We start from the raw sequence: 21,570 nt of genomic DNA, 5'->3' as shown, positions 1-21,570 counted from the left end.
TAGTCAGCTTGTCTCTTCTCCTTGGCTTCTTAAAACCCACAGCTTACTGAATGAAAATCCTTGGAGTAATTAAGCTCATGTCTTTTTCTGGGTAATACTGATCTTAAAAAGACAGACATAGGCCAGGCACAGTGACTCACGCCTGTAATCCCAGCACTTCGGGAGGCTGAGGCAGGCGGATCACGAGGTCAGGAGATCAAGACCATCCTGGCTAACACAGTGAAACCCCGCCTCTACTGAGAATACAAAAAATTAGCCGGGTGTGGTGGCGGGCACCTGTAGTCCCAGCTACTCTGGAGGCTGAGGCAGGAGAGTGGTGTGAACCAGGGAGGCAGAGCTTGCAGTGAGCCGAGATCGCGCCACTGCACTCCAGCCTGGGCAACAGAGTGAGACTCCGTCTCAAAAAAAAAAAATAAAAAAAAATAAAAAAGACAGACATAATCCTTATTTAAAGGAGTTTGATGTCAGGGAGCATAGTCCAAGATCAGGGGTGCTAGCTTGTACCTGGGTGTGGTGTGTGTTCCCCAGATATCCTCTCTGGGGCACAGGCTCACCTAACCGGGGGCTGAGGCCTATGCATCCATAACTGAGCCACCTTTACAAATAAGCACCCATGTGGTCATCCCCTCTACCTGCTGCTCAGTGCTTCTGGCTCTAACCTGCCTTCCAGCCCCTCCTCCTTGCCTGCCCTCACTTACCCAAATGCTTTCTGTTCCTACACATATCTTGGCTGATGCTGTTCCCTCTAGATTCTCACTTTCCGCCTGTTGAAATCCTACCCTTTATTCCTTACCAGCCCAGCTCTTCCAAGATGACATACTCCATATGGCAGTATTTTTCAAACTTGAGTCATTCACATTCATTGTCTTTCCCGTTCTCAAGTCCTGCTTGTATAATTTTTGACTTAATATTTTTATTTAAAGAATCTGTGTTTTTTTTTTTTTTTGAGACGGAGTCTCGCCCTGTCACCGAGGCTGGAGTGCAATGGGGCGGTTTCGGCTCACTGCAACCTCTGCCTCCCGGGTTCAAGCGATTCTCCTGCGTCAGCCTCCCGAGTAGCTGGGATTATAGGCACACACCACCACACCCGGCTAATTTTTTGTATCTTTAATAGAGATGGGGTATCACCATGTTGGCCAGGCTGGTCTCAAACTCCTGACCTCGTGATCTGCCCGCTTCGGCCTCCCAAAGTGCTGGGATTACAGGTGTGAGCCACTGCACCAGGCCAAGAATCTCATTCTTTAAACATATAATTAAGCACATTTAAAACGGGACACGGTAGCACGTCCCATATAGTCCCAGCTACTCGGGAGGCTGAAGTGGCTCACTTGAGCCCAGCCTGGGTGATATAGCAAAACTCTCTCTCTTTAAAAAATAAAATAAAATAGGCCGGGCATGGTGGCTCACGCCTGTAATTCCAGCACTTTGGGAGGCCAAAGTGGGTGGTCATGAGGTCAGGAGTTCAAGACCAGCCTGGCCAAGATGGTGAAACCCCGTCTCTACTAAAAATAAAAAAAATTAGCTGGGCGCAGCGGCAGGCGCCTGTATCCCAGGTACTCAGGAGGCTGAGGCAGGAGAATCGCTTGAACTCAGAGGGCGGAGGTTGCAGTGAGCCAAGATAGTGCCACTGTACTTCAGCCTGGGCAACAGAGTGAGATTCCATCTCAATAAATAAAATAAAATAAACTCTTTATTTATTTTTCATTTATTATTATTTTGAGACAGTCTCACCTTGTCACCCAGGCTGGAGTGCAATGGCATGGTCTTGGCTCCCTGCAACCTCCGCGTCCCGGGTTCAAGCAATTCTTCTGCCTCAGCCTCCCGAGTAGCTGGGATTACAGGCATGTGCCATCATACCCGGCTAATTTTTGTATTTTCAGTAGAGACGGGGTTTCACTATGTTGGCCAGGCTGGTCTCGAACTCCTGACCTTGTGATCCACCCACCTCAGCCTCCCAAAGTGTTGGTATTACAGGCATGAGCCACTGGGCCCAGCCTATTAGTGATGTTTTTTGAGAAGGAGTTTCATTCACTCTGCCTCACAGGCTGGAGTGCAGTGGCGCGATCTCGGCTCACTGCAACTTCCGCCTCCCGGGTTCAAGCAGTTCTCCTGCCTCAGTTTCCCAAGTGCACCACCACGTCTGGCTAAGTTTTTTGTATTTTTAGTAGAGACGGGATTTTGCCATGTTGGTCAGGCTGGTCTCAAAATCCTGACCTCAGGTGATCCGCCCGCCTCAGCCTCCCGAAGTGCTGGGATTACAGGCGTGAGCCACCATGCTTGGCCTCAATTTATTTTTTTATTAAAAAAATTCCCCCTGAAAAAACCATCTGCAAGTATAAAACTCATTTTAGACTTGAACACCACCCAATAAGAACAGTAGCGCACAGTATACATAAAAGCTGGTGACAGGAGTAAATCCAATCAAAACCAAAGCAATGCTACTCAATCCTAGATCAGTACCATTACGTTGGGGGAAGGTTCTGGCCTTGGGGCAGAATTTGTGTTCCTGGTATTGTCATGGCTATCAGTACCGCCTTCAGACTTTGTCCTGGAGGGAATCAGAAGAGATAAAAAGAATGCTTTTCTTTCTGGGTGATTGAGTGTTACTTACTTCTTTGACCATTCGGAGGCCATCTGGTTCTTTGGAGTATTGCTTTCTACCTTCTCTAGCCAAAGAATTTCTCTTCATCTCTCGATTCACTTCCGCTGGGCCTCTCTCAAGGTGCCAACTAGATTTTAACTTTGCGAAAAGGGCGTGAACATAGATTGAATCTGTTCGCTCACTGCGTTGTCCACTAGGTGTAGGGGAGCTTGAGCATAGGAGCCGGGTCTTGTTTGCCTCATTGGCCCCCAGAGGTGTTGACTTGTATCTCAGATGTGAGCCGGCGCTCAGTAAAGGAGGCCGGTGCTCGTGGAGATGGAAGACGCAGCAGAAGTGGCCTCAGCGTTAGGTGAGAATGTACTCCTCCAGCGCGGTGTGCCTGGCACGTCGAATTGGTTCGGCTTTCCTGGCTTTCGTAGGTTTTACCCAGAACTTGCTGGCGTCAAGACCCTGCAGGCGAACCTGAGTGAAATCGCGGTTTTTGTTTGTTTTTTCTTCATGCATTGGCTAGTTGTAGGTAAAGCTCCACCATCCACGACGGCGGGCAGCCAGTCTCCCCCGGAAACGCCGGTGCTCACCCGCTCTTCCGCCCAAACTCCCGCGGCTGGCGCCACAGCTACCACCAGCACGTCCTCCACGGTCACCGTCACGGCCCCGGCCCCCGCCGCCACAGGAAGCCCGGTGAAAAAGCAGAGGCCGCTTTTACCGAAGGAGACTGCCCCGGCCGTGCAGCGGGTCGTGTGGAACTCATCAAGTAAGTTTCAAACGTCCTCCCAAAAGTGGCACATGCAGAAGATGCAGCGTCAGCAGCAGCAGCAGCAGCAGCAAAACCAGCAGCAGCAGCCTCAGTCTTCCCAGGGGACGAGATATCAGACCAGACAGGCTGTGAAAGGTACCGAGCCTCCCCTTCTGTTCTCCGTGGCGCCCGCTCCCATTTTGCCACATCGACAGGAGAAAGTCATTACTCTTTTGTTTTTTTTTTTTTAGTTCTCGTTTGTTTCCTGGCCATTGTATCTTGAAGGCCTTGCACATTTCATTTGGCATTATTTTTAAAAAGTGTTTTGCTACTTGCTTTTTTACTTTCAAAAAGTTTTTTTGTTCATTTTATAAATTATACATGCATATATTCTCCTTAAAAGGGGGGCAGAAAGTTTTACATAAAAGTTTATTGTCCCGTTTACCTTCCATTTCATTCTCTCCCTTCCACAGTGACCAGTATCAACCGTTGTAAAGGCTTTTCTATGCATGTATGCATGTATATGTATATATACATATCTGTATGTATATATGTGCGCGTCATGTATATGATGCCATAAAATTAGTCCTTTTTCCCCCTTTTTTTTCTTTTTTAAAACGTAAAAATGGTACCATACTTGCTTTTTTTTTTTCCCCCACCCATTAGCATGTTTTGGAGGTCCATCCATGTCAGCACATACAGCCCTGCCTTGTTCTTTCGGACTGCTGCGTAGTATTCCATAGTTTATTTAAAGCATTCCCCTCCTGATGGGTATTTAGGTTGCTTTCAGTTTTTTTTCTACTGTGAGCAGTGCTGCAGTGAATATCTTTGTATAAATTTCCTTGTGCACATGAGGGAACCTCTTGGAATTATTTTGGAAAAAGTACAGTGCGAGAAGTTGATAGCGAAGGTTACCTTAGTAACTGGAAATTCGTCACGCACAAAAGATGAGCCAGCCTCGAGAACCACTTGCTGAAGTTGCAGAATCAGAACTCCCACCAGCCCTACAGGAGGCTCCATCTGGAGCTGAAATTAGGCCAAACACAGTGCTGATCTGACTGGTTGATACCAGTTTGTCTGGCTTTTGTGAGCATTGATGTAGATCTCTTTCTATCAGGAAACCTGCATCTAGATCCTCAAAGGCTGGGTTCTTCAGCGGAAGCTCATAGTGAGTGCGCCCCTGTGAGTGGGGTTCGTGAGCAGCAGGATGTGAGGTTGAAAGGTGGCCAGGTCTTGAATTGGCCCCCAGTGAAACACTTCAAAGATGGCAAGGGAGTGGGTCCTGAAAAATTGGCCAGGCAAAATTGAGAGTACAGTTGGAGTAATCTTGCTGTTTAAAAAGTTGGTGGGGCAAAGCCAAGTCTAGGATATTTGAGATTGGGATTGCTGCTTCCTGTCTTCTGTCTTCGTATCTCGTAAGCAGGAGGCTTCCCCAGGGGAGTTTAATTGCTACCAAGAAGAGGGTTGGGCGCGGTGGCTCATGTCTCTAATCCCAGCACTTTGGGAGGCCAAGACAGGCAGATCACTTGAGGCCAGAAGTTCAAGACCAGCCCGGCCAACATGGTGAAACCCCATCTCTACTAAAATGGAAAAGAAAACATAAAACTAGCTGGGCACATGCCTGTAACTCCAGCTACTCAGGAGGCTGAGGTGTGAGAATCCCTTGAATCTTGGAGGTGGAGGTCGCGGTGAGCTAAGATTGCGCCATTGCATTCCAGTCTGGGCAACAGAGTGAGACTGTCTCAAAAAAAAAAAAACAAAAAAAACCAGAGAAACAAACAAACAAAAAAAACAAAAAAGAGTGCTGCCAAAAAGAGGCTCATTGCTTCAGATAGTCTTACACCAAAGTAGGGCCTAGTTAAAGGGGTAAAGACAGATTTAAATCGGTAATACACTACTGTAATGGGGCAAGAGTCTAACATAAACTGAAATTAACTTTGATTTGTACAGAGGTGACTGGGCATTTTAAAGAGAGAATGAGGGAGTAGGGATGGGAGCAAGTCGTTGAAGTTAAACATCACAGAAGCAAGATGAGGGGTTGGTCTTTGTGAAACCCATCTCGATTTGCTAACGGGCACTTCATGAAGTTGGGCCCCTACTCTCCCATAGAGACTGGGATGCTGAAGTCCTGTCTTCAGGTGTTGGCTGGAAGAAAACTTTTGCCAGCACTGAGTTTTCCCAGGCAGGTGCTTTAAGTGGGGGTTGGGGTCATCCTAGCATGCACTCTTGAGCTCTTAGAAACTGTCAGTGTTTGCTCAAGTCTTTCCAGGCCAAGGTTAGGGCCTAGTCGAGAAACCTGGATAGAGTTTGGTCAAGGGGAGCATCTTTGTCATTTAAAAGTAGAAAAGTTCTCAGGACGTATATTAGGGGCTTTGCTTCTACACCACAGCTCTATGCTGGGACGGGTCCTTCCCACGTGGGATAATCAGGATGCTTTGCCTTCCTAGCTGTCCAGCAGAAGGAGATCACACAGAGCCCGTCCACGTCCACCATCACCCTGGTGACCAGCACACAGTCATCGCCCCTGGTCACCAGCTCGGGGTCCACAAGCACCCTTGTGTCCTCAGTGAACGCTGACCTGCCCATCGCCACCGCCTCAGCCGATGTCGCCGCTGATATTGCCAAGTACACTAGCAAAGTGAGTGGATGGGAGAGCTGCCGCAGAGACGGCAGGCATCTGGCAGGTTGCCAGAACCTTGGCCTTGGAAGGGGAAGCATGAGCGTCTTAACCTCTTAGGCTTTAGGGAGTGTTTAGGAAGGAAGACCCTTTTTATTTTTTAAACAGAATCTCCAAGACCACATTCTTTCATTTGGGTCTAACAGAGAAACATTGGAATGGACTGAATCTTAATCCAAGTGGGCTTAGATTCTAAAGTCAGTTTATGAAGTGCAAATGACATATAATCAGAATTACCTTCGAGAATTCAAGTCACTTATTAAGGCACTGGAACACATGACTGATCCTTCAGTGAACAACTGACCAGGGGTTTGGTTTGCATTTAGAGCTTTGCATGTGGAGCAGAAGTGACAGAGTCTTAAACATGAGACTGGCAAGGTGAAATGCACACACTTTAATTTTTCCAGGAATCAAGATGGATGAGGAGGGGGACCGAGGGGACCCCCTCTCCCTCTTCTCCTGCCCTCTGGGGCACAGTCCCTATTAAGTGGCCTGGTGGGCAGGATTGCCTGTTGTGGGCAAACTCATGGTCACTGTCTCAGCACAGGCCCCTTCTTTTTTTCTCTTAATTTACCAAGTGCTTTTTTTTTTTTTTTTTGAGATGGAATCTCACTCTGTTGCCCAGGCTGGAGTGCAGTGGCACGATCTTGTCTCACTGCAACCTCCGCCTCCTGGGTTCAAGCAATTCTCCTACCTCAGCCTCCCAAGTAGCTGGGACTACAGGCATGTGCCACCATGCCTGGCTAATCTTTGTATTTTTAAAGTACAGATGGGGTTTCGCCATATTGGCCAGGCTGGTCTCCTGACCTCGGGTGATCCACCCACCTCGGCCTCTCAAAGTGCTGGGATTATAAGTGTGAGCCACCACGGCCGGCCTGCCAAGTGCTTTTATGGTCATTGTTGAATTCAGGTAGATACCATCTGCGGTTCTCAGCGTCATGTGAGAGTGCCCTGGACTGATGTACTGTGTACCTTGTCATTAGACCACATTAGTAATAATAACCATCAGAATGTCAGCTCCGCAAAGGCAGGGATTTTGATCTGTTTTGCTTACTGCCAAGGCCTAGAACAGTGCCTGGCATGCAGTAAGTGCTTAACACATAGTTGGGCTTTCTTTTTATTGGCCTCAGTTATTATCAATAACTTAACAATAGCTATTGATTTATAATCTAGTGAGATTTTTTTTTTTTGAGAGGGAGTCTCGCACTGTCGCCCAGGCTGGAGTGCAGTGGCCGGATCTCAGCTCACTGCAAGCTCCGCCTCCCGGGTTTGCGGCATTCTCCTGCCTCAGCCTCCCTATAGCTGGGACTACAGGCGCCCGCCACCTCGCCCGGCTATTTTTTTGTATTTTTTAGTAGAGACGGGGTTTCACTGTGTTAGCCAGGATGGTCTCGATCTCCTGACCTCGTGATCCGCCCGTCTCGGCCTCCCAAAGTGCTGGGATTACAGGCTTGAGCCACCGCGCCCGGCCAAGAGATTATTTAGTAAATTACTAAGTAGGTAATAATTTACTCTTTACTGATGAGTAGATTATTAATACTGATGAGTAAACAGTTCTAGTTTTCAGAGAGAATGGATGAAAATAATTGAGGATGGTTGTTTCTAGAATTCTTTCTCTTTTAAAAATGCAAACAGGGTCTCATTTTGTTGCCCAGGCTGGTCTCAAACTCCTGGCCTCAAACTCCTGATCTTCCTTCCTAGGCCTCCCAAAGCGTTGGGATTACAGGTGTGAGCCACCACACCCAGCCTATTTCTAAAATTCTTATAGTCTTACTGATAAAGAATTAGCTTTATTATATTGAGTTAAGGGAAGAGGAATCTTTTTAAATTCTCAATGGTGAGAGAAATATATACGGATTTTTTTTTTTACCCAAATGAGTTTTCATTGGTCATGTTTCTTTTTATTGCTTCTATGTAGGTGTAATTGTTATCTATTGCTACAGAACAAATTGCCACAAAACTTAGCAACTTTAAACAGCACACACCTTTATTATCCTACAGTGTTTGTGGGTCAAGAATCTGGGCCCGGCTCCACAGGGCTCTCCGCTTCAGGATCTCTTGCAGTTGCAGTCGTGGTGTCTGCAAGGGTTTGGGACTCACACAAAGGCTCAACTGGGATCCACTCTCCAGGTCATTTAGGTGGTGACTGGCAAGATTCACTTCCTTGAGGGCTGGTGGTCTCGGCCACCCTCAGTTCCCTGCCATGTGGGCCTCCCCAGCATGGCAACTTGCTTCATCGAAACCAGCAATGGAGACTGGGCACGGTGGCTCACACCTATAATCCCAGCACTTTTGGAGGCCGAGGTGGGTGGATTGCATGAGCTCAGGAGTACAAGACCAGCGTGGGTAACATGGTGAAACCCCGTCTCTACTAAAATACAAAAAATCAGCCTGGCATGATGGTGTGCGCCTATGGTTCCAGCTACTCAGGAGGCTGGTACACAAGACTTGCTTGAACCTGGGAGGTGGAGATTGCAGTGAGCCGAGATTGTGCCACTGCACTGCTGCCAGGGCGACAAAGCGAAACTCTGTCTCAAAAGCCAGCAATGGAGAGAGCCTGCCGGCAAGACAGAAGTCACAGGCTTACTTAGGCCAATCACAGAAGTGACACCCCATTACCTTTGCTGTATTCCATTGATTAGAAGCAAGTTGCTAGGTCAGAGGGAGGGGATTACAGATGGGCACAAAATAGTACTAGGTTGGGATCATCGGCAGCCTTCCCACCACATAAGGTAGCAATATGTCTGCATAGTATTTACTCTGGACTAGATGCTGTCCTAAGCACTTTTTTATGTTACTTACTCAGTCTTCTTGACAAATTGATGAAGTGTAGGTACTGTTATCACCCCAATTTTATAGATGAGAAAACTGAAGCCCAGTGATGCTACACAGTGTGTCTAGGGTCACAGACTAGTGAACGGCCAAGCTGGACTTTGAATGATAGCAGCCAGGCCCTAGACAGCATGCACTTAACCTGGCTTTGAGTTGCTTTATGCATTTCAAACAAGCCTGCTGATCACACATGTTCATGCCACAAACTGTTGCCACATGACTTTTATAAGCAACTGCTCTTAGGATTCAGTGTGGCTGTTTGAGCCAGTGGCTGTAACCACAGCACTTTGGAAGGCTCAAGTGGGAGGATCGTTTGAGGCCAGGAGTTTAAGACCAACCTGAGCAAGACATGGAGATCATGTCTTGAAGTTTGAAGCTGCAGTGAGCTCCGATTGCACCATTGCACTCCAGCCTGGGTGGACAGAGCGGGACTGTGTCTCAAAAAAAAAAAAAAGGCCTGGTACAGTGGCTCACACCTGGAATCCTAGCACTTTGGAAGGCCCAAGCGGGTGGATCACCTAAGGTCAGGAGTTCAAGACTAGCCTGGCCAACATGGCGAAACCCTATCTCTACTAAAAAATACAAAAATTGGCCTGGCGTGGTGGCAGGCACCTATAAACCCAGCTACTCAGGAGGCTGAAGCAGGAGAATTGCTTGAACCCAAGGGGTGGAGGTTGCAGTGAGCCGAGATTGCGCCACTTCACTCCAGCCTGGGCAACAGAGCGAGACTCTGTCTCAAAACAAAACAAAACAAAACAAAACACGGGGGAGGTTGTCATGAAAGTGTTCAAGGCCTAACAGTACCAAACTGAGACTTCTTGCTAAAGCGATCTGTAGGATTCTGTAGGATTATTAGAGAATTGAAAGGGGGTAATTTTCTCGTTAGTGATTTAAGTAGGTGTCTGGTTTTGCCTGAATGATCTCTTGTTCTACCTTAAGTTGTCCTTACATCACCTTCCTTTGATTTGGTCCCAGCTGTTGCTCATGAATGGGAAAGCTGAGGTCTGCTGAGTGGATCTGATTAGTGGTTTGCAGGAAGGCTGTTTTCTCAGCTCCTGCAACCATTTTAATTCTGTTACCTTCTGCATCCCCTTTGTTCTTTAAAAAATTGTTAAAAAAAATTTTTTTTTAAGAGATGGCGTCTTACCCAGCTAATTTTGTATTTTTAGTAGAGATGGGGTTTCACCATGTTGGCCGGGCTGATCTTGAACTCCTGACCTCAGGTGATTCGCCTGCCTTGGCCTCCCAAAAGTGCTGGGATTATAGGCATGAGCCACCGTGCCTGTCCAGGAATGATTTTTTTGATAGGTGTTTTCTTTGAAGTTAAAAAAAATGAACACAGTGACATTTTTTGGGAGCCGATAAACTTTTCCTGTCTCTGAGGTGACCTGGAGTGGAAGACGCAGTTCTGTGTGTTTTGGCAGAGTGGTGTTCTTTACTGATGTTGAAGTCTTTGCTATATTTGGAAGTTTAGAGTAAAAGGCAGTCCACGAATGCATGATATCTTTGAAATGGAATGTGACCATTGCATTAGCAATGTATTGAATTTCGCCCACTTTCTAAAGTTTTCTTGTAAAGCCATTTAGTTGTAATTTTTAAAATGGACACAGTGGGTGCAACAGAGCAAGGAGGCAAGTGCAGGAGGCTGCAAAGCTGTGGAAAGTGCACAGTGTTTTCGCTGACAGTGGCCTGGTGTGGACTCCACAGCAAGCTGAGCGTGGAAATCTCAACAGAGATTTTATTCATTTTACTCCATTTTGCGGCGAATTTGGGCCTACTATTTTGGGGCTTGGCAGCAATTACGCAATTGCATACTTGTATGAATATCTTTTTCTTTAAAAATAAGATGAATAGGTATTTCTTTACGAACACCTGCTCCATGGCAGGTAACGAGACACAGTCCTTGCGTGGTTTTTTTCATTTAATCTTCGTGCACACCCTACCGGGGGGCATGCAGTTCTTGTTTTTTTGTGGGGAAACCGAGGCTTAGAGGCTGTGGATAGTGAGGCATCAGATACGAGGTTGCTCTTTGTCCCGCCTTCTCCCTGAATTGGGGCATCTAGAAGGCGCTGGAGAGAGTTCATACCAGTCAAGCTGGGCCTGAGACAGAGCCTGATCTCTTGTCCCCTCCTCTTTCTGCTGTGATGGGGGAAGGGTCAGCTGGCAGGTGGGAGGTAGAAGAGAAATTCATCCTACGAACATAGTCAGAAAATCCCTGGGTGCCTGCTGCATGGACCTTAGCTGATGTCACCAACTGGCTGATGGCCTTCAAGGGTCAGATAGTTAAAGAAAAAGAATATGGGAAATGAACTGCAAAGACAATGTCTTGACTGAAGGCATTAAAATGACAAACCAGCCATATCTATAAAATGAACTATAAAAAGGAATGAAGTTCTGCTGCCTGCTGCAGCACGGATGCGTGAATCACAGAGGACCTTGAGTTGTGTGATTCCATTTATATGAAATGTGCAGACTGAGCAAATGTGGAGAGACAGAAGGCAGATCAGTGGTTGTCAGTGGCTGGGGGAGGGGGGATGGGATACCGGGAAGTGAAGACTAAGGCTGGGGGGAATGGGATTTTCTTTCTTTTTTTTGTTTTTGAGACGGAGTCTCGCTCTGTCGCCCAGGCTGGAGTGCAGTGGCCGGATCTCAGCTCACGGCAAGCTCCGCCTCCCGGGTTTACGCCATTCTCCTGACTCAGCCTCCCGAGTAGCTGGGACTGCAGGCGCCCGCCACCTCGCCCGGCTATTTTTTTGTATTTTTTAGTAGAGACGGGGTTTCACCGTGTTAGCCAGGATGGTCTCTATCTCCTGACCTGGTGATCTGCCCATCTCGGCCTCCCAAAGTGCTGGGATTACAGGCTTGAGCCACTGCGCCTGGCCAGTGGGATTTTCTTTACGGGATAATGAAAATGTTGTGAAATGATTGTGGTGATAGATACACAACTCTGAGGTACTAAAAGCCATTGAATTGTATACTTTAAATGAATGAATGGTGTAGTATATGCATATACCTCAGTAAAACGGTGCTGGTTTTTTAAGGGGAAATAATGAAAACTAAAACAGTAATCCCTCTCTTGAACCTACCGTGCTGGCCAAATAAAAGACATCTAGGGGTTGGGCACGGTGGCTTCAGCACTTTGGGAGGCCGAGGTGGGTGGATTACTTGAGGGTCAGGTGTTCAAGACCAGCCTGACCAAATGGTGAAACCCCGTCTCTACTAAAAATAAAAAAAAAAAATTCGCTGGGCGTGGTGGTGTGCGCCTGTAATCCCAGCTACTTGGGAGGCTGAGGCAGGAGAATCGCTTGAACCAGGAGGCGGAGGTAGCAGTGAGCCAAAATCGCGCCACTGCACTCCAGCCTGGGCGACAGAGTGAGACTTCCCTTAAAAACAAAAAAACCAAAAACAAACGAAAAAAAAACCACCACACATCTGGGGGCCAAATTTGGCCTCTCCAGTTTCAGCCAAACTGTGGTATAGAAACTAGCTTTATGTGGGTATGGAAACTAGCTTTATGGTTATGAAGTGGCACCACAATGCAATACATGAAATTTGTTGGAAATTTTTACCCTGTTAATATTGGGGTTTCTTAACCTCAGTGCTGGTGATTTTGGACTCAAAGGTTTTTGTTTTTTGTGCGGGGTCCTTGTGTGCATTTAGCATGGTTTAGGTAGGAAGTTTAGCAGCGTCCCTGCCTCCACCCTCCAGATGCCAGTAGCAGCCCCTTCTCCTCGCTCCTGCACCTGTCACGACAACCAGAAATGCCCAGTGTCTCATGTGGGACAAAATTGCTCTGAGTTGAGAACCTCTGCTTTATACAGATAGATTTTAGGTATTTGTCTCCAGGAAAAGCCTCCAAGAAGTGATCAGCTGAATTGTTTCTGTTTTTATCTTTCAGATGATGGACGCAATAAAAGGAACAATGACAGAAATATACAACGATCTTTCTAAAAACACTACTGGAAGCACAATAGCTGAGGTCAGAGGTGACACATGAATTCCTTATTTGCTAAGAGTGTTTTATGGGCTGCTTTAAAGGTGATACCCTGAAGAAGCTTCTCTGGAAACCCCTCTTGGATCCTGACTTGGTCACTAAGCTGGCTCTACTGATTGTGATTGTCGATGAGGGTATTTTTTCCTTTAGCCAGTCAGCTGGGGCTGTGGAGACATGCCCTGCTTTGTGTGATCAATTCATTTCTAATAAAACAGCCAAAACCAGAGCTTCAGTTAACCTACTGGTGAAACTGGACACCAGTTCTTTTTGCTTCATGTAAAACTGGCTCCTGAATCTTCTCTGTAAGTTTGGACTTTTTAATATAAGTGCTTCTTGTTGTTCAATACTTTGTGTACTGGAGTCTCCATAATTATGTAATTGCGTAGAGAAGAACGTGGTTAAGACATTTCATTGGCTGGGTGTGGTGGCTGTAATCCCAGCGCTTTGGGAAGTTGTGGTAATCCCAGCACTTTGGGAATCCTGAGGATTGCTTGAGGCTAGGAGTTTGAGACCAGCCTGCACAACATAGTGAAACCCATTTCTACAAAAATTTAAAAAAAAACAAGCAGGAGATGGTGGTGTGTTCTGTAGGAAGCTGAGGCAGGAGGATTGCCTGAGCCCAGGAGTTTGAGGCTACAGTAAGTTGTGATTGTGCCGCTATACTCCAGCTGGGGAGACAGAATGAGACCCTGTCTCTTAAGGAGAAAAAAAAAAAAAATTAAGCTATCCACTTATAAAGTGTCCACTTATAAAAATATACCTCCCTGAACTTCCCCTTTAGGCTAATTCCCTATCAGGGCTTGGAGAGTGGGCCACTTCCCGGTCTGTGGATGGTACAGTGTGGACCAGATACAAACAGGTTATCAGGTGAAATGACAAGTGGCAGGACTTATAGAGGTCATCTAAGGTGATGTTGGAGAACTGTGGGAATCCTTTGCAGAGCTATTGACCTTTTAGGACTTGGCAGCATTAGGCTGGTGCTCAGATGAAGAGGAGAAAATCTTCAGGAAGGCAACCTTGTGGTTCCTTAAACAGAAAACATTGTGAATACAAAGATTTAAGAGAGGACCCAAGAAAAATCAATGAATCCCCTTAATAGTTTTGCAAATATGACCTTTATGATTATGCTTCGGACATCAAAGAAGAAGGGAAAAAATAATGCTTTAGAAACAACTTCATTCTTGTTTGTATACATTGTAAGAATTGGTGTGTGGTTGAAAATACGGGTTCATAGTATCTCACCTGAAACCTTGGGTCTGGATGTATGCCAGAAGTTTTTTGGATTTTAGAGAGGTAATATGCAACCCCCCACAATTAGAGACACCATTTCTGCAATGAAATGTGATTGTGCACACTACGTGAATAAATCAGATTTTCTCAGCCTTAGCTATACTGACGTTTGCACCAGGTACTTTTCTGTTGTGGGGCTGTCCTGTGCATTGTAGGATGTTGAGCAGCATCCCTGGCCTCTACACACAGATGCCAGCAACACTGCTCAACTGTGACAACCACAAATGACTCCAGATGTTCTCATGACAGGGGAGAGTACTCGAAATTGCCCCGGTTGAGAACTACTGTGATAATTAAACACTGTTTATTATTATTTTTTAAATTAATTTTTTTTTTTTTTTGAGACAGAGTCACCCAGGTTGCAGCGCAGTGGCATGATCTTGGCTCACTGCAACCTCTGCCTCCCGGGTTCAAATGATTCTCGTGCCTCAGCCTCCCAAGAGCTGGGATTACAGGCGTGCGATGCCATGCCCGGCTAATTTTTGTATTTTTAGTAGAGATAGGGTTTCTCCATGTTGGCCAGGCTTGCCTTGAACTCCTGACCTCTGGTGATCTGCCTACCTTGGCCTCCCAAAGTACTAGCATTACAGGTGTGAGCCACCGCACCTGGCCGAAACACCGTTTAGTTAGTTTCCTATCAGATCAGGTCGAGTTTATTTTCCCTTCAAAATGAGTTTGGCCCCAAAGCCACACCTCCCCTGCCCAGAAATACCCTTTGGTTTTCAGAGATGTCAGGCTTTGGAATTTCAGGTGAATAAGTGTGGATCGCACCACCTAAATGTTATGTAAGAGCGAAAATCCAGCTATCTTTGTATTTGTTTCATATTTATAGACCAAAATCCTAATCAAACCCTTAATATATTATTTATATGAAAGTCTGGTCCTTGTCACTTTAAGTGGCTTTCCCTCGTGCCAGTATTTCTTGGAATCAATGGCCTGTTTATACTTGGTTTTCTGAACCAGTGTTTCTGGTAAATTTGGGTTCACTCACTAGTACTCACCTCTCTGAACTATAGTTGTGGGAAGGTTAGCATGATTCCCGTACCCTTCACAGCCAGCCGTGGTTGAGCTTCTGAAACCTGCTGGTGAACTGCATGAGACAGCTTTTGAAGATGCTCACTCTCCCTCTTCCAGATTCGCAGACTGAGGATCGAGATAGAGAAGCTCCAGTGGCTGCACCAGCAAGAGCTCTCCGAAATGAAACACAACTTGGGTAAGGCCGGACACGTTGGTCTGGACTGAGGAGGGTTTTGTGTGTGAACTTGTTTGTACCTCTGGAGTCAAGCCCAGATGTGAGTGCAGTTAAAACTAGGCTAGGATTGTATGACTTGTAGGAGACCACAGAATCCTGAGAGTCTGGCCTGGAGAGACCAGGTATAAGAGCGGGTGTTGGTGGGAGCCCCCCTTTCCTCTGTTCAGAACACCAGCCTCAACAATAAAATAATGAGGGTTGGTCAGCTCACACTGTAATTCTAGCCCTTTGGGAGGCCCAAATGGGAGGATCACCTGAGCCCAGAAGTTCAAGGCCAGCCTGGGTAATCTGGCGAAACCCCATCTCTACACAAAATTTTAAGCCATTAGCTGGGCCTGGTGGTATGCTCCTGTGGTCCCAGCTGCTTGGGCGGCTGAGGAAGGAGGATCACTTGAACCTGAGAAAAGTTGAGGCTGCAGTGAACTTAACTAATTTCATCACACAAACTGTTGTGATAAAGAGATCTGTTATATCCCTGGTTTTCCTTTTCTTTTTTTCACACTCTGCATGCTGTGGATATATCCCCAGTTTTCAAGGGAGGAGACTGCCGTGTTGAGGAAGTTATTCAAAGTGACATGGCCACAGTTCAAGTCTGGTCACTCTTCACCCTGTTCATCATTGAATGCCGGGCCCTTTAACAATATCTGGATGCTTCCCGTGCACTGCTCAGTGTGGAGAAAAATACTTTATTGGTCCCTGGATTAGATTGACAGATGTTTTAGCCCATCATTCTGTATAGATAAGCTTTTCCCCAAAGGTAGGAGTGATTGCTTCAGATCCTCACATAGCATCAGATGGGCTGCTGGCAGCAGCAGAACTCTTAGGTTGAGGACCCATGCCCAGATGCGCCTACCTGCTCACCTGTGATCTGCATCGAAGTCACAGACATGAATCCTTTCAGAGCCCCCTGGAGAGGAGCCCTTGGTTCATTCTTTCTGGACGCATATTTGGGTGTTGTTGCTTCTTCTCGTTTTCCTTTTTTTTTTTTTTTTTTTTTTAAAGACAGAGTCTCACTCTTGTTTCCCGTGCTGGAGTAGAGTGATGTAATCTCAGCTCACTGCAGCCTCTGCCTCCCAGGTTCAAGTGATTCTCCTGCCTCAGCCTCCCAAGTGTCTGGAATTACAAGTGTGCGCCACCATGCCTGGCTAAGTTTTGTACTTTTAGTAGAGACGGGGTTTCAGCATGTTGGCCAGGCTGGTCTCAAACTCCTGGCCTCAAGTGATCCACCCACCTTGGCCTCCCAAAGTGCTGGGATTATGGATGTGATCCACCGCCCCTGCCACCGCTTCTTGTTTTTCTAATAAAATCAGGGAATCTTACTTTCATAAAATCCTTTTCTTTTTATATGTTGACTATACATTTGAAAAAATTACCTGTGTGCTGGCCAAAAGTTAGCTATGGTTTGCAGGCCCATAGTTAAAGGTAGTTTGATTGACTCAAAGGTTCTGTCTGGCCACAAGTAGTTAACTTCTTTATGAGGGGTTAATTTTCTTTTATAAAGTTCAGGAAGAGTATTTGAAGGAATTGAGGGACCATTTCCCTTCCCTCCTCTCCCATCCCCTCCCCTTCTGTCCCTTTCCCTCTCTTGTCAATGGAGTTTCATTCTTGTTGCCTAGGCTGGAGTGCAGTGGCATGATCTCAGCTCACTGCAACCTCCGCCTCCTGGGTTCAAGCAATTCTCCTGCCTCAGCCTCCCAAGTAGCTGGGATTATAGGCACTCACCACTGCGCCCAGCTAATTTTTGTATTTTTAGCAGAGACAGCGTTTCACCATGTTGGCCAGGCTGGTCTCGAACTCTTGACCTCAGATGATCCATCCGCCTTGCCCTCCCAAAGTGCTGGGATTATAGGCATGAGCCACCGCACCCGGCCTATTTTTCTTTTAATACAGCCTGCAGGTCACTCCTAAATGAATTACCAGTGGACTTACTGAAGTAAAATTAGAGAAATCTTGGTAGACTGAGTAGGTTCATAGTTGTCCTGTTAGTATAATCTTCAACCACAGTCCCATCTGGATCCAATGCCACAAGAGATGCCTACAAGAAAGCATGCCTGAGTTCTAGGCCCAGCTAGCTGTGTGCCTCAGTTTCCTCATCTGTGAAAGAGGTACAATAGTAGTACTTACCCTGTAGGATTATTAGGATGAGGGTTACTTGAGTTAATATTTATGAAGTTCTTAGAACAGTGCCTCCATGTAGTGGGTGCTATATAGGTATAGATTGATAGGGGGGAAACGGTTTATGTTAATGAATAATAGGATGGAAAGTGAGTTTTGGTGGCAGTTGTTTCAAGGGTTACTTTGAGGAATTCCCAGAATGTAGTCTGGTGTTGAAAATCCTCTGGGGCTGCAGTTATCTCCACGCTGGGCGCCTCATGTCCACTCTCAACAGGCAGCACCATCTGGTCGCTATGATGAATGCCCTATTTACAGATGAAGACTCGGGCTAGGTTATTGCCCATGGGCACACAGCCAGGGCTTCTCCCAGCCAGGTCTTGCACCCACGTCTGCCTGAATCTGGGGGCAGGAATAGCCCCACAGCCTGGGCTGGGGTCAGGTGATGAACAGTGTTCCTTCCCCTCCTCCACCAGAGCTGACCATGGCGGAGATGCGGCAGAGCCTGGAGCAGGAGCGGGACCGGCTCATTGCCGAGGTGAAGAAGCAGCTGGAGCTGGAGAAGCAGCAGGCGGTAGATGAGACCAAGAAGAAGCAGTGGTGTGCCAACTGCAAGAAGGAGGCCATCTTTTACTGCTGTTGGAATACCAGCTACTGTGACTACCCCTGCCAGCAAGCCCACTGGCCTGAGCACATGAAGTCCTGCACCCAGTCAGGTAATGCACTGTGGGACTGCCTCCCATCCTGGGCTGCAGTGGCTGGGCATTGGTCTCCCTTGTGGACCTCAGGGTCTCAGGGCTAATTGACAAGGGAGGTTGCCTGGTTTCTGGTCACTTTCACTCAAAAACAACTGTGTCTCTTACACATAGGTGAGCTGCATGCAGGCACATAGCTAAGACTTGAGCCAGGGACATTTTGAACCTTTGATTTTTGCAGAACCCTTGATCTCTTCTCAGGCCTAAAATGTCAGTAGTACTGAAGTTGAGACACTGTGGGTTTTTTTGGCAGTAATGGACTTGTGGCTTTAGATAATATGGATTCCCAATTTCTTTGTTAAGTAAAAAGTGTTGGTATGGAACTAACCTGTCTTTGACACTGCTGTAATATTTGTAATTACCCTTTCCAACATAGAACAAGCAGTCCCTAGGCCTACAGCTTCCATGAGGAAGCACTATCTAGTTAGAATTTGTCAATTCTTTTTTTTTTTGGAGACCAAGTTTCACTCTTGTTGCCCAGGCTGGAGTGCAGTGGCGTGATCTTGGCTCACTGCAACCTCCGCCTCCTGGGTTCAAGTGATTCTCCTGCCTCAGCCTCCTGAGTAGCTGGGATTATAGGAATAAGCCACCACGCCCGGCTAATTTTTTGTATTTTTAGTAGAGACGGGATTTCTCCATGTTGGTCAGGCTGGTCTTGAACTCCTGACCTCAGGTGATCCATCCACCTCGGCGTCCCAAAGTGTTGGGATTACAGGCGTGAGCCATTGCGCCCGGCATCAATAATATTTTTATAAATTATTATTATTTTGAGACAGAGTTTTGCTCTTGTCCCCCAAGCTGGAATGCAATGGTATGATCTCGGCTCCCTGCAACCCCGCCTCTTGGGTTCAAGTAATTCTTCTGCCTCCGCCTCCCGAGTGGCTGGTATTACAGGCACACGTCACCATGCCCAGCTAATTTTTGTATTTTTAGTAGAGACGGGATTTCGCCATGTTGGCCGGGCTGGGTCTTGAACTCCTGACCTCAAGTGATCTGCCCGCGTTTACCTCCCAAAGTATTGGGATTATAGGCATGAGCCACCATTCCCAGCCTATAGGTGATTTTTTACAATTAGCTTTAATTTGTGGCAAATGATACTAGCTTTGTATGGTTGGAATTAAACGCTTCCATTTTAAAGAATTTCAAGTGTCACATAAATGATACAATAAGGTAGTATGTCTACAGATTGGCAAAATTTGCAAGATGGTACGTAAATGACTCAAGGGTGAGCTTGACCAGGGGTTAGTAAACCTTTTCTGTGAAGGGCGAGAGTGAATATTTTAGGCTTTGTACACCATGTGGTTTCTGTTGCTACTACTTAACTCTGCTGTTGCAGTGCAGAAGCAGTCTTAGATGATATGTAAATGGATGGACGTAGATGATATGTAAATGGATGGATGTGGCTGTCTGCCAATAAAACAGGCAGCACTAGCTTGCCAGCTCTTGCTCTAGACAAATCTGTCTGTTTTTTTATTATTTTTTAAAAGGCATTATTGGAGCATACCTTGCCCTGTTCTTTAGTCTTTAGGGAGACGTCTTCTTTGTAGAGACTTTTGGTCTCTCACTGGAGTAAAGTCTCTGTGGTTTCCCTACGTTCTGGAATGTGTCCGATAAGCCTTTTGCTGTTTTGCCAAGATGGCCAAAATGTCCTTCGGCTTTCCTTTTTTTGTGATATAATTACATCTGTTCTTCCTAAATTCCTCCCCAATGCCCTGTTTTTCTATGTGTCCAAGTTTCTGCCATCTCCAGATGCTCTGGGCCTCTGACAGCGTGTCGCCTTTCATGTGGTTTTCCTGTCCCACCTTAGAAGGAAGCAAGCCCCTGGGGCTAAAAATACAGGTCTCCACCTAGAAATTACTAAATAGAGTAACCCTAAATTGGCAGTTACAGGTTGGCTCTTGTTGATGGGCTTTGTTTGTTCCCAGAATGATTTAATAAAACTTGAATTGCTAACCATTAAAAATCAACGTGTTGGCTAGGCGCGGTGGCTCAAACCTGTAATCCCAGCACTTTGGGAGGCTGAGGTAGGTGGATCACCTGAGGTCAGGAGTTCAAGACCATCTTGACCAACATGGTGTAACCCCATCTCTACTAAAAATACAAAAATTAGCCGGACGTGGTGGTGTGCACCTGAGTCCTAGCTACTTGGGAGGCTGAGACAGGAGAATCACTTGAACCCGGGAGACAGAGATTGCTGTGAGCCGAGATCATGCCTCTGCACTCCAGCCTGGGTGACAGAGCGAGACTCCGTTTCAGCATGTTTATGTTAAAATTTGGAATTCCAGCTTCTGGAAAACTCTGGCAATCCGGCCCCCTTGAGCCTACACTTTTATGCCCTGGGTGGGGCTGAGCCTTGGGTGCCACTGGGTGCAGGGCGGGGCTCCATGCATGTTTCAAAATCATCATACTCTGTGTATATGTGGCATCTCTTTCTCCTTTGTCCCCAGCTACTGCTCCTCAGCAGGAAGCGGATGCTGAGGTGAACACAGAAACACTAAATAAGTCGTCCCAGGGGAGCTCCTCAAGCACACAGTCAGCACCTTCAGAAACGGCCAGCGCCTCCAAAGAGAAGGAGACATCCACTGAGAAAAGCAAGGACAGTGGCTCGGTGAGGATCCCCCTGTGCCTTTGGCTAGTGACATCTACCCTTTGTGCCAAGTGGACTTAGGACCCCCTGTCTGCCGCCCTGAAAGTTGCATGTTTTGGGAAGCTTGTCGTAACAGTATGCCAGAATTTCCAGTGGATGTGTGGGAACATGGAGCCTGAGCTGGTGTGTGTAGGACCTGGCAACTGCTCCCTAGTACTTTCCCCTGGGGCCCTCAAAGTGTAGAGTAGTGTCGCCCAGGAAGACTTTCTGCGATGATGGAAATGTCCTATACCTCCCACCCAGAATGGTAGCAGCTAGCCACGTGCAGCTTTTGAGCACTTGAAATGCAGCCAGTGTGACCCAGGACCGTATTTTCCAATTTTATTTAATTTTAACTAATTGAGATTTCAGTAGCCACATGTGGCTAGTGGCCGCCACATTGGGCCATGAAGGTTTCACCTCCTTGTTTGCCAGGGTGTGATGTATGTGACATCGATGGTATGTGAAGACTATTTTCATGAGTATATAGTTTTTTACATTTTTAGTCATTGTTCGTCTATTTCAGTGCATGTTAGGAAAAAGATAAATCGTTAGACTGTCAGTTAAAACACATTGGTTTAACTGATAGTATTAGCTAGTCAGAGGCTAGCATGAATTAAAAGCAGACTGATAGAAGTTTGAACTCTCTTCTTGGATATGGCAAAAATCTGGAGGGGAGTCTGTTAGTGAGTGG

General features: G+C 46.6%; 1 protein-coding gene across 35 annotated transcripts in view; it reads left to right on the top strand.

The window, feature by feature from the left end:
• ZMYND8 (zinc finger MYND-type containing 8) overlaps nt 1-21,570 on the top strand; it is a 148,831-nt gene that overhangs the window by 116,063 nt on the left and 11,198 nt on the right. For 21 of the 35 annotated variants that reach the window (XM_021920969.2, XM_017944736.3, XM_017944731.3 and 18 more), the window contains 6 exons: nt 3,114-3,494; nt 5,786-5,976; nt 12,746-12,826; nt 15,266-15,344; nt 17,972-18,211; nt 20,698-20,858. In XM_021920969.2, the coding sequence (XP_021776661.1) occupies nt 3,114-3,494; nt 5,786-5,976; nt 12,746-12,826; nt 15,266-15,344; nt 17,972-18,211; nt 20,698-20,858 (1,133 nt within the window). The remainder of the gene's footprint in view (nt 1-3,113; nt 3,495-5,785; nt 5,977-12,745; nt 12,827-15,265; nt 15,345-17,971; nt 18,212-20,697; nt 20,859-21,570) is intronic. The other 14 variants (XM_017944752.3, XM_017944747.3, XM_017944742.3 and 11 more) reach the window with 2 other exon arrangements.

The sequence above is a fragment of the Papio anubis genome, chromosome 16 (genome assembly GCF_008728515.1).
Source record: "Papio anubis isolate 15944 chromosome 16, Panubis1.0, whole genome shotgun sequence".
Classification (NCBI taxonomy): Eukaryota; Metazoa; Chordata; class Mammalia; order Primates; family Cercopithecidae; genus Papio; species Papio anubis.
This window is presented reverse-complemented; position numbering and strand designations above follow the sequence as displayed.